General features: G+C 33.8%; 1 protein-coding gene across 1 annotated transcript in view; it reads left to right on the forward strand.

Moving 5' to 3' along the window:
* LOC145683623 (uncharacterized) overlaps positions 1 to 12,312 on the forward strand; it is a gene marked incomplete at its 3' end in the record, with an annotated part of 551,164 nt that overhangs the window by 463,350 nt on the left and 75,502 nt on the right. Inside the window, 3 exon segments of the mRNA XM_081754960.1 lie at positions 2,717 to 2,758; positions 4,649 to 4,690; positions 10,714 to 10,755. Coding sequence (XP_081611086.1) covers positions 2,717 to 2,758; positions 4,649 to 4,690; positions 10,714 to 10,755 — 126 coding nt within the window.

Raw genomic sequence — 12,312 nt, forward strand, 5'->3', positions numbered from 1 at the left:
TCTACAAAAGTTACTTTACAGAAATTTATCATATAACTACATGAAATTGCTCTTGCTCTGTAATTTATTTTGAAGGGCATGTTTTACCCCGTAGATTTGTAACAATCCAGCAAGTGTTCCATAATTTCAGATGTAAAAGCGGCAACAGCACGCTGTGTTTGTCAACAAGGGGTTAATGCGACACATATTTGTGTGTGTGTGTGCTTTACTAGGATTGAAGCTTTCTCAATCAGTCCAACGTCTGGCTATCTAACGGTCTTTCCTTGCTGTGCTGTCCCAGTGGCACAAAACGCAAAATACATACAGTTTACCCTGGTAAATTAGCTTTTGCAGAGAAAAGTTTACGTGATAGGTACAAACTGCTTTCACTATCGTCACCAGAACACTGAACTTCATAGGATTCACAAGTTTTTTCGGCAGTTTTTACAGTTCTTCTTATTCACCAACCATAGGTTTGTGGGCAATATGGAAGTTTTAAGACTTTTCTCTCGCTTCGGAGAGCTGTTTTATACTTTGATAAGGCTTCTTCTTCCTAAGTGCATCTAGATATTCTATTCTTGGTCTTCTTCTTTCTCGTTTTCCTTTTGGCCTTCACTCCATGAGCACAATCATCCAATCGGAGTGTCGACTAAGGTGGCCAAGCATGCTGTTTTTATTTTTATTTTTCCTATTATCTTCATGATCTGTCGTCCTTCATTAGCTTCCTTTAGTACGTCTTCATTCCTTTTCCTTTCGGTCCATGATATGCTCAGATTTCTGCGCCAACACATTTCAAATACTTCCAACTTGGATATTTCAGCTTTTCTCAATGTCCAAGTCTCTGATTCGTACAGCGCCACGCTCCATACCAATGTCCTAATAAATCGTTTACGAACGTCCAGCGACACATTTCTTGATGTTAGTATTCCTCTTTTCCTATTGAATGCCTGCTTAGCCTGTGCTATTCTGGAACTTTCTTGTTTTTCCACTTCTTCCGTTCGAGGATACTGGACTTCCTAAATAGGGGAACGTCTTAACGTCTTCGATTTTCTCTCCATCTAGCCTACGTTTGCCCTTCCTGTCCTGCTCTTGTGCACTTTATCACTTTGGTTTTCTTCTTATTTATCTTCATTTTGCATGTTTTTTCTACTTGGTAGTGGAAGTTTGAAAGTGCTTCCTGTATGTTCTCATCATTTTTCGCTATCAATACTATGTCATTAGCAAACCTTATTGTGGTGAAAATCTGACCATTTACTTTTACGATTTTCTCGTTTTTCTCAAAGAATACTTTCATAGCCTCTTCTATATAGACGTTGAACACGAGAGATGAAAGTCCACATCCTTGTCTCACTCCTTTACTTATTCTCGCTTCCTTCTGATCTCCTCCTATAACAGCTGTCTGGTTCCTATAAAGCTGGTATATTATTCTTCTGTCTCTGTAATCTACTCTCAGCTTCTTCAACGCTCTTAACATCGTAGTCCAATCTACGTTGTCAAAATCTTTATCTATCTTTACAAATGCTATCACAATTGGTTTGTTTATTCTGATGTCCAGTTCCATGATCAACCGTGTTGCTTCCCTTGTTACTCTTTCTACTTCTGAATCCAAACTGGTCCTACGATAACTGTTCTTCGATCCCCTCTATTCGTTGTGCGTAAATTTTGCACAATATTTTTGATGCATGGGAAAGCAAATTTAACGTTCTGTGTTCTTTGCATTTTTATGCGCCTTTCCTCTTCGGGATAGGTACCAATATGCATTTCTCGAAGTATCTTGATATTTTTTCCCGAGATATATATTTCATTAATAAGATTAAATAGATTCTTCTTTGTTGTTATTCCGAGATTTTTAATCACTTCCGTTGGTATTTGATCTATTTCTGGGGCTTTACTATGTTGCATTTTCTCCAGAGCATTGTCAAATTCAAACTGCAAATTGATGGTCCTACTTCATTTTCATCGACGTTTTCTTCCTTCTCTATCTCTTCCTCGTTTTCTCAGTGTTCTTTGTAGAGTTCTCTAATGTATTCCTTCCATCTTCTTGTTATCTTGTCCTCTTCTATTAGCGTCCTTCCGTCCTTGTCTGTGATAATGTCTGATGTCTGTGAGTTTCTTTTTCTCATCGAACTGTTTTCTAACCTTTATATATGCCGTTTCTGTGTTGCCTTTGACTACATTTTCTTCAATTTCTTTGCATAAATTGTTTATTCAGTTTTCTCTTGCCTTCTTTACTTCTCTATTGATATTATTTTTGCACCTTATGTATACCTTTGCTTGTTATCTTCAACTGTCTTGTTTGCTCCATCATTTCCAATATTTCTGTGTTATTCAGGGTTTATATTGGGTTCTCGTCTCTCTTCCTATGTGCTCGTCGGAAGTTTTTGTAATCTCTATTTTCATGGCTTTCCATTTCGATTCGATGTCATCCCCTGCTAAAGCTACCGTCTCTTTTTCTGACGTATTTGCAAATTCCCTTTTCATGTTTTCATCTCTTCTTAGTTTGATTGTGTTCCATCTTTTGTTTGGTGCTACCAAACAGCTTTCTCTTTAGTCGGAGTTCGCTCTTCATCAAAACTCAATTATGGTCTGAGTCAACGTCTGCTCGTGGGTAACTGGTACTGTTCTTCACTTGATTTCTAAATGCTTCTTGAACCAGCAGTTTTCATAATAGCACAATGTAACTCTTAACTTATATTTATTATTTAATGAATTATTAGTTATAATCTTTGTTTTGCAGATAGTAATCATGATTATGAGGCTTGGAACAAAAACGAAATTGGTAAGTACGATTTTTTTTATACTTTGATGGTTATAAAATATTTTATATTTAAAATTAATTTCATATTTAGTGCCAATTCCAAAATAAAAATTCAAGGTTGTTTTAACTGTTAAAGCAAATGCTCTTATTTTTAGGCAGGATACTATTAAGAATGGAACATGTAAACTAGCATCAGTAAAGGTTTAAAAAATGAGCAAGATTTTTATAAACATGAATATTAGAGTAATGTGCAAAATCTGATCAGTGCAAATATTATTGTTTCTATATGTGAAACACATACTAAATAAGTAAAAAGATGTATGTAACACATTTACGTATAACCGTTTAAAAATGGGTATATTGATATTTCTATTGAACTTAGAATACAATATGTTCAATCAATTTGCTAAATATTTTATTCTTATAACAAGAACAAGATTTTCCTACGACTGAAAGAAACGTCTTTAAGGTAAATACTTTTAGGGAAAATAATGTATTTTGTATTGGCATTGCTGCTGCAAGTATTTTCCTACAAACATATGTTATTGGGGATATCTCGGAAGTTATGACATATTTTAATAACTTCTTTTACTGTAGACATTATTATAAGAATTGTAGAATGTCATATGAATAATTGTTTACAAATAAGTAATGGAAGATAAAGAAAATAATAATAATAAAAAGCTAAATAATTCAGTTACTTCTTGTTTTGATAAGTTATTATAATTAATTAATATGAATATATATTATGTATGAAGAAAGTATTTCCTTTGATTTGAAAATATTATATTCCCCTTTTTAATGGTATTATAAACTTATACTTCCTCTTTTAATGGATAGTCATTATGATTTGTTTTCAGATGCTTACCATAATTATGAAGAATGGAAGAAACATAAAAATAGTAATTATTCTTTAATTGCTCTATCATGGGCACAAAAAGTAATCCGTATTGAACCAATTTAATATTTGGCAAAATATCAAACATACAGAAATATAGACAATTTTATTGCTTTCTTTTCAGGAAACATAATCTTACTTTACAGGATAAATTATTCAAGACTTCATCGTGAAATGTATCTTCAATAAAAAAGATGAAAGAGATTAAAAACAAAAAATTAAAAATCTTGTAAACTATATCCAGCATAACTTATAAAAATAGGCTATTTGGGAAAACAATCGATTAGGTTATGTCTGTTTTACTTATAAAATATCTCTTCTCGATCTAGGAATATCTTGTAGGAAAACACTTATAACTAAAATTAATATATAGGATTTCACCTAAATAACATATACGTCACTTCTCAGGATTGATGTAAAGAGATATTTCAAATCGAAATAACACAATGTATAGAAATCCGTTGATTCTTGCACAGAGTGGGCCAAAAGTAGGTATACACTCCCGTACTGAGTTAGCTTCCCTTACAGGTAATGACGTAGTTTCTTCCCTATTTGTTCTTTATTTATTTTTCACTTATACCTTAAACTCGGAACAAACCGAAGCATATAAATTCATTATCTTAATCAATTAAAATGTCATACTTGATCGATGCAGATCTATATACCTACTTTCGGGCCACTCCGTATTAAAATTATATTGAGGTAACATGAAAAGTATACCCAAAGTATTCCTAAGAGCTTGCGTTAGTTATTATTTTGTAGGACATGTGGAATGTAAAAAGAGAGATTGTTCACAAGTAATAGAATCGTGATACAGAGGAAACAAAAAGCCAAAGCATTGAAATTTTTCTCATTGCAGTATTCTTTCAAAATTATGTTATGTAAAAAATGTTTTTAAAGTGTGTATTTCTTTTATCCAGATTTTTCTCTTCCAGCTACGTTTCTAATAACTACTACTGTACATGTTTTATTTGTATATTTACTTAATTATAAATAATAGCTTTGTTTTCCAGATGCTTATCAAAATTATGGTGCATGGAACAAAAACGAATATGGTAATTACCTCTTGTGCCATTGTATTCCTTGTACACATTCATAGGGATCAAAATTAAGTCACATAATTTTGTATCAATGTTAAAAAAGTAACTTTGTAATGTAAGCTTTTGTCACCACGTCTTGGTGTGTCCCTAGGTTACGAGTCTGGGAACTTGAAGTGCACTTCAAAATTTACTATTGAATATCTAAAAGTTTTAATAAGTTACAGAATCCATACTTTAAGAGAATATATGAGAAAATAAACGAATACACAGAACACAAAAATAACAACTTGATAGATAACAAAGTATATCATATATAACAGGAAAATAAGTAAAAGGTAGCAATTAGAGAAATCTGACAACAGAAAAATGTAAAAGAAAATATTTCATGTCACATTGATTAATCCAACCGCATGAATGAAGTAACAATACTGTCAGCATTGATCAGTACTGTCAGAACTTATTAACATTGTTACAGCCGTATACGTTTCCTGAGGCACTGGTTTAATAAACACTCTAAATCATGTGCTGAATATTCAGTGGTACGATTCATAAACATAAATCAAGCATAGATACAGTCACTTAATTTAGTTAGGGCTAAGACTTGTAAGCCCGAACACAACGGTGACCTAACCCAAAGCAGCGCTGAATGACGGTCTTAAATTTGGCCAGGCAAAAAGGAACTTGCACGAGTGTAATTAATTCTACACACAAGGACTATAATTTGGGTGAAATCTCTCACGGCGATATGTTGAAGCTAATTTACTTGCTTCTGTGTAAATATTAGGAACAGAACACTTTCGAAAGTTTGAAATCGCATGTGATGAAGAGTAACAAGTTGTCTCAGTCTGGAACAACAAGCAGTTTAAAATGTATGAGAACAGAGACTGACTTGAACCGAATTAGAGACCGATCAGCACAGCAGATGCGGCGGAAATTACACAAAACAAATTCAGAGCTCGCATGCAATATACAGGGTTTTCATAAAGTCTGGACGGATTTAATTCGCTTATAATTTACACAAAAATGCTCATATTGAAATAAAATAAAGTGCAAACGGTAGCGGAAGGATTAAATTTTTACTTGGCAACACTGTCAGATAAGCGGCAACTCTGAACACGTTGAGAGAGGGAGAGGGAGGGCAAGGTTCAGTTTCTTACCAAATTCCATCCATTGTTGTTTTCATTGTTGTTTTAATGTTGACTGTTAAAAGTAAGTTGTAAGCTGTATTGGTGTGTGTGTCTTTTAAAGTAATAAATAAATGAAAAACTCCTCCGAGAAGACTATTTTTTTACCGTATCAAAGATGGCGTCGGTGAAAGAGAAAGCGCAATGTGTTCTGTGGTACGCAGAGCTAAAATCACCAATTCTGGTGTGTCGAAAGTTCACCAAAGAGTTCAAAAAACCGGCACCGACTGAGAGTGCAATGCGAAAGTGGCATGCTAAGTTCTTGGAGACAGGAAGCGTCCTGGACAGTCCTCGAAGTGGGAGGCCGCCAACATCGCCTGCATCAGTGAGCAGGGTATGGGAAAGCATCATCAACAGCCTACAGAAGTCGATTCCTAGATGGCGCCCAGTTGGAGGTGTGGCGGTGAATGAACTGAGCTGGTGAAGATTACAGGTAAAAATTTAATCCTTCCGCTACCGTTTGCACTTTATTTGATTTCAATATGAGCATTTTTATGTAAATTATAAGCGAATTAAATCCGTCCAGACTTTATGAAAACCCTGTATATAATACTATTAACATGTGGTATCCTTGTTAAAAATCATTTAATAGTCATATCCACATAAATAAAATCCAGATAAATGTCAATCGATTGCAATGGAATATAAATAAATAAAGCAATTTCGTTAGTGGGAGAAGTACACACAACGTGTCTCTTTTTGACAAAACAAAACATAATTTCATACACTTCACACAACAAATCGATTAATCGCCAAGTGAAGGTCTAAATTAATTCAATCTAGGTATCGTCTCCAACAATAAATAACAGGAACGTCAACACAAAGTACTCATATACTACATACAAGAATTCGGATATGAGAGAAAATTTGTTTGCGTCTACAACGAACAATGTAAACTGTTCTGGTGAACCGTTTTCTGTAAATGTTGCTCCACGATAGTTGAACCTACATGCACTTTAAGATAATGTTCATTTAGAAAGATAGTCATATATTCATGAAGACCCATCATATCAATATTTTGAAGTTTAGTAAAGTCCATTCGTATCATCGACCCTTTTTAACTAAAGAAATAATAAAAATAAAAGAAAGCTTCCTTTGTACGGTGTATAAAAGAAAGCTTCCTGAATCTGGATTAGAGATTATCAAAATTGACTATACAAACTTAACAAGAGTACACATCATTTTGAAACTTGATTAACATAGAGTTTGATTAAGAAGTTTGTTAACCATATGTTTAAGGATACAGAAGCAGCTCGCAAGAGCCGCATGTCTACAGCTTCTTTCTTCTCTGTGGCTTTCTTTACTTTCAACATGGAAAGTATCCTATCCTTATGTCATTGTGGTGGAAATGTATCATCAAATCATATTTGATTAAAATTGATACAATACAAGCTCTGGAATACTAAAACCTTAGCATAACGTATCTTCAGATAATCTGACAGTCCTGGAAAAGAGTTTGCCGCCTCACATAATCATTTTTAGATGTAATGGAAATGATATAATATTTAGTATTTGCGCTATAGAAATTTGAATGTTTTTGCCGATTAAATATGAAAGCGGCTAAACACGATTGAATAGTGTCTAGAGACAGATAAAGACAAAAGCCGTTGACGTATTCGAAAGGCAATCTCCGTGACATTAATCTCCAGGGTTCCCCTGCTCATATGGAAGGTAAATTCAAAATAATATATCGGCCATTTATGGGGCGAATCTGTCAAAAGATACCAGTGATATGAGTTCGTCGACTGAGAGACGGTACAAATGATTTGCAACTTAGTAGATTCAAACATTTACCCAAATATGAAACACGGACACGAGTGGAACATGCTGAAAGGCTGTAACTGACACATATATCTTGGTACACTCACAGTCAGAAAACTTGCAAAAGAATTACTAGCTGTAAATATGTCAATAACGTACCGTAGAAAAGTGAATACAAGTATCCTCATTAAAGACGAGTATCGCACTGTCAACCAGGACAACGAACCTGGAAAACAAATATTCGAAATATGTATAACTACACCAACGATTTGGAGAAGCACGAGCACCTTCATACTTATATACTAATAACAGTGTAAGAAAAATATTTATAACTTCGAATGCGTTGGAAGATTTATTTCACCATTTGTTCAATACCAAGCCAAAAACTACGTTTCTGGGGAAATCAAAATTCATACAGAAGAACTCTATGTTTTAGTCTTAACAAAATAGATATTGGTTATTAATATCCATAATTTGAACCCACACATATTACTAGTGTAGAAGAAATTTCTTTGAGTTAATTATAGTTGAAGATGGAGTTTGTTTAACGAGATGCTCAAACTCATTATCCCCATCTGGAACAATGTGGACTGTACAACAATGGGTGAATCAACTGTTGTTCGAATTCACAAGACATTTTCTAATATTGATTGTAATCGTAGACTGCTGTCTTTTATCAACACTCTACGAAGTTCTATCAAATATTTAGACAGTAACAATGTACTCACACATAAATGTAATTATTAGATATTATCAATGTGTATTACAATTTACCATTCATCAAATTCTCGGTAAGAAATAGAAATGCAACAGCTGTATATATTAGGTATTTATTGGATTCAAAACAATCTACGAATGGCTTAGTAGGGAAATGTTGGACAATATTGTTACTAAATTCGGTATGAGCAAAGCTTGTTAAGTTAACTAAGACGTTGTCAATAAATCGCAGTAGAAACATCGTGCAGAAATGTACAGGTTGGTTCGCAAGTGGATGTATCCCCTTTAGTTTCAACAGCATGTGTTAGTTATTGTAGAATGTTTGTACACAGTTACCTTGAAGTCTTAGGAGTCATAAACATCGGTATGATCACCACCCATGTCATAACACAGCTGAATTCTGTGCAAAGTTCTAGCAGATGTTTTCCGGGGATACCCCAGAATCACGAGTGTGAAGGCGTATTCCACAGTTGCTCGTCATTCCTGCGTTATGTGATATCGAATATCCCTTACTTGTTGCATTATGAAACCCCATAGAGCATTATCTGGTGTCGTCAGATCGGGACTTCTTGGAGACCAGGCAAAGGGAACTGGTGAAAGTACACAACCTCTTCGAATCCATCAGCCAGGGAACGTTGATTCAGGTAATTGCGTGCTTGAATCGCGAAATGAACTGGTTCTTCATCCTGTTGTCTCACAACAGTGTCTTTGATGTCGTAACAATGCCAAGTAATGTTACCAAACAAAATTGGATAAAATCTAAAACAGTCAGAAAACCAACTAAGTGTACGCCCACTTCCCGACCACGACGTATTTGTCTTAGAACTTAATGATCGAGAACAGTTTTAACCAAGGAGATACTTTGCTAACATTACTTTTCATTTTTTCTGAAATAGACTATGTAAAAAATAAAAGATTACAACCAGGTAATAAAACTGACCAGCACAAAACTGACTAGCAAAACTGAAGTAATGGCTGGAATCTAAAGGGACAATAGGAATGAAGACAGATGTTCTATTCAATATTTGTAGAGACAGGGGGATTACAAGTAAGTGGAGTGAAAACTTGATACAAGGAAATTCATTCTGACTGCAATACTGGAAGTTATGAATATCTTATTATATCAAGTAATATTTTCGCCAAAATGGACACTTTCAGAAAGTTAGGAACACAATTCGCAGACTAAAATCAGGGAATTAGGAACGTGGAATATGTAGAAAAAATACCTCTGTTTGTACAGTTGCTGAAGATAGTCGCAAACCACGAGGGAATAATGCAGGGATAAAATGTGAGAATAAAATCCTGGCGAATTGTCGAACACAGTCTCATTTTCCAGTAGAAAGCAATTAAGTTTGCTACACTATATATATAATCAATAAAAAACTAAATAGTGGTACAATAGGTTTAAAAATAAAAATAATGGGAGACACGAAAATTATATTCAGCATAAATAGCATTTATTATAAGCAGGATAACCCATTCCAATCACACAACAGTTATGTAAGTAATATCACGCATTTACATACAGTAAAATGGATACTATGCTCTCTCTCTATTGTACCAAAATTACATTCTCCTGGGATCTTTGGATTGTAGAAAAATATACTTCTATGTATCAAGTAATATATATAAAAGCAATTTTAAGGGACAGTCCAGTGCAAGTACTTTATTTCCTTCAAAACTCCTTACATGAATTACTTTTCAGTGGCCTCGTGTAGCGTAGTAACTTGCGCTCTTACCTTCGGTGCGAGCGGTCCCGGGTTCGATTCCTGGTGGGGGCACTTCGCCGAAAAAGTGCCGAAGCTTTTTCAGGCCAAACATCCTGAACGAGGTTTTCCTGGGTTTTCCCCATCCACACCAGGCAAATGCAGGAATGATACCTGACATGCAGGTCTCAGGCTGCTTCCTTCGTTCCCCAATCCTTCCTTCTTTCCCTTTCGCCGGATAGTGTGCTCGTCGAAAAACGTCATTCTTCATACGTGACGGGCTAAATGACCATAGATGCCGAAAGGCTAGAAATCTAGATCCTAATACTAATAAGAAACTTTTCTTTTACATATATGGTATTGATATATTCCGCAGGTTTAACCCATACATTTGGTAATAGAGTGTTTTATTTAACAATTTCCTGTAAAATATGTAAAACGTAACCAGAAAGATTATTTTCAAATACATAATAACAAATGATAGTGAGAGAAATACAAAGTTGAAGTGATGTTTCTTATTTTAATAATTAATTAAAATTAATTAAAGTAATAATTTTATATGTTTTAAAAAATGTTTAATTAGTGATTTAAAAGCCTGCTCGCTTAATATCTAATTACCAAGTTACAATTGCTTTTTGATATATTGATTGAAATTGTCTTTATTTTACAGATACATACAACAATTATGAAGCCTGGAACAAAAATGAAAATGGTAACTATTATTATTTGCACTATACTGTTTGTACAAATTCATTTATATAACAAACAAATATATTTAGCATTAACAGAAAATGTGAAAATCAATAAAGGATATTATATCTTCTGGAAGCAAAAAAGGCTTATTATCATGATGAAACTATTGACAGTTTGGAAAGAGATTTAAGCTCAGAAAACGTTGGATAAATTGAAGTTGAGTAAAAGTTTAAATGCGAATATATGGCTGTTGCGTCTTAAAAGTATCTTGCCTATGAGCATCACAAATCCATGGGCCAGCGTATTAATATAAATATCTAAAGTGAGGCGCCCTTTTGCAGGAAGTTAATGTTTAAAGAACAATGTCTTACGCTTAATTTCAAGAATTTTGGGATCTTCTATGCCTACTAGCTTCAACTCTCACCTATCAAATAACTCTTGAAACCAGTATGCGCTGAGATTTGTGACACTAACAAAATTTCGTGATCAATGTGTTAAATATCTCTCAAATGTCCTGATTTTCATGCACACTCTTCACATATATTACTTTATTATCAAATTCCACCTCAAAATACAATATATAAATTCAACATATTACTGCATAGCAATCTGGACAAATCACCCGATAACACCCTGTGCTGATTCAGTCTGAAGTCCTTGGGGGTATTGCAATTGAATTATAATATTAATTGTGTAAAGAACAAGGTGAATATCGTGTAGTTCTGTTGCCGAATGATAAGAAGTGTATATCTGAATGGAACCCGGATGTAGAGTTCATCAATTATCACAGATCTTTTACTCGTCTTTGAACCTCGTAAGAGAACATAGTAACTTAATTCTCTCAATAAGGAATTTTAATACTGGAAACCATAAAAACATATGTGAATTTAAATCTCATTTCATTTAAATATCCTTCTTTGTTAAACATTTGTAGTGAATTGAAATATATGGAACACTTATCAAAAACTGTTTGTAATTATAACCTTCTAAATTCCAAGATTAAAATGTATACATTTCCAGAATTCAAAATTAAAGGAAGTGTGCTTACAATAAACTTTACACTATAGTCATCTCTGGTACATTGTTTACATTTTACAAATTATCCTTCTTGAAAACCTAATAATTTACATTCTAAAATAAGGAAGTGTTACTTACCAAGATTCTTTTTTCATGAAAAGGTGAAAGCATTTTTAATTTTGAAGAAAGGTTAACAATTTGATGATGGTTACAAGTCATTAGAAACGTATTCATTTGCATTAATATTCCTCTGAAAGAAAACAAACTAAACACTCATATTATCAGATTAGTCATTAGGAGCATTCAGATAAAGGATATAATAGAAGTTTGAATTAGTGATTCAGCTTATAGAAGACATGAGTAAATGAGTCGTCACAGCATACATATTCTGGTACATTTTAATGTCTCGCCTTTAATCGTGTAAAAGACCTAAATTATTGACAGAGGAAAGAGCTATAGGTAAAACTTCAACTTATTAGGTTAAAGTGAAAGGATGGATTGAGTGTTAACATTATGGATACATGTATAAAGGACTCATTAATTGTGATTTATTTTGATA

Source organism: Thermobia domestica, chromosome 4 (genome assembly GCF_964235325.1).
Source record: "Thermobia domestica chromosome 4, izTheDome1.hap1.1, whole genome shotgun sequence".
NCBI lineage: Eukaryota > Metazoa > Arthropoda > Insecta > Zygentoma > Lepismatidae > Thermobia > Thermobia domestica.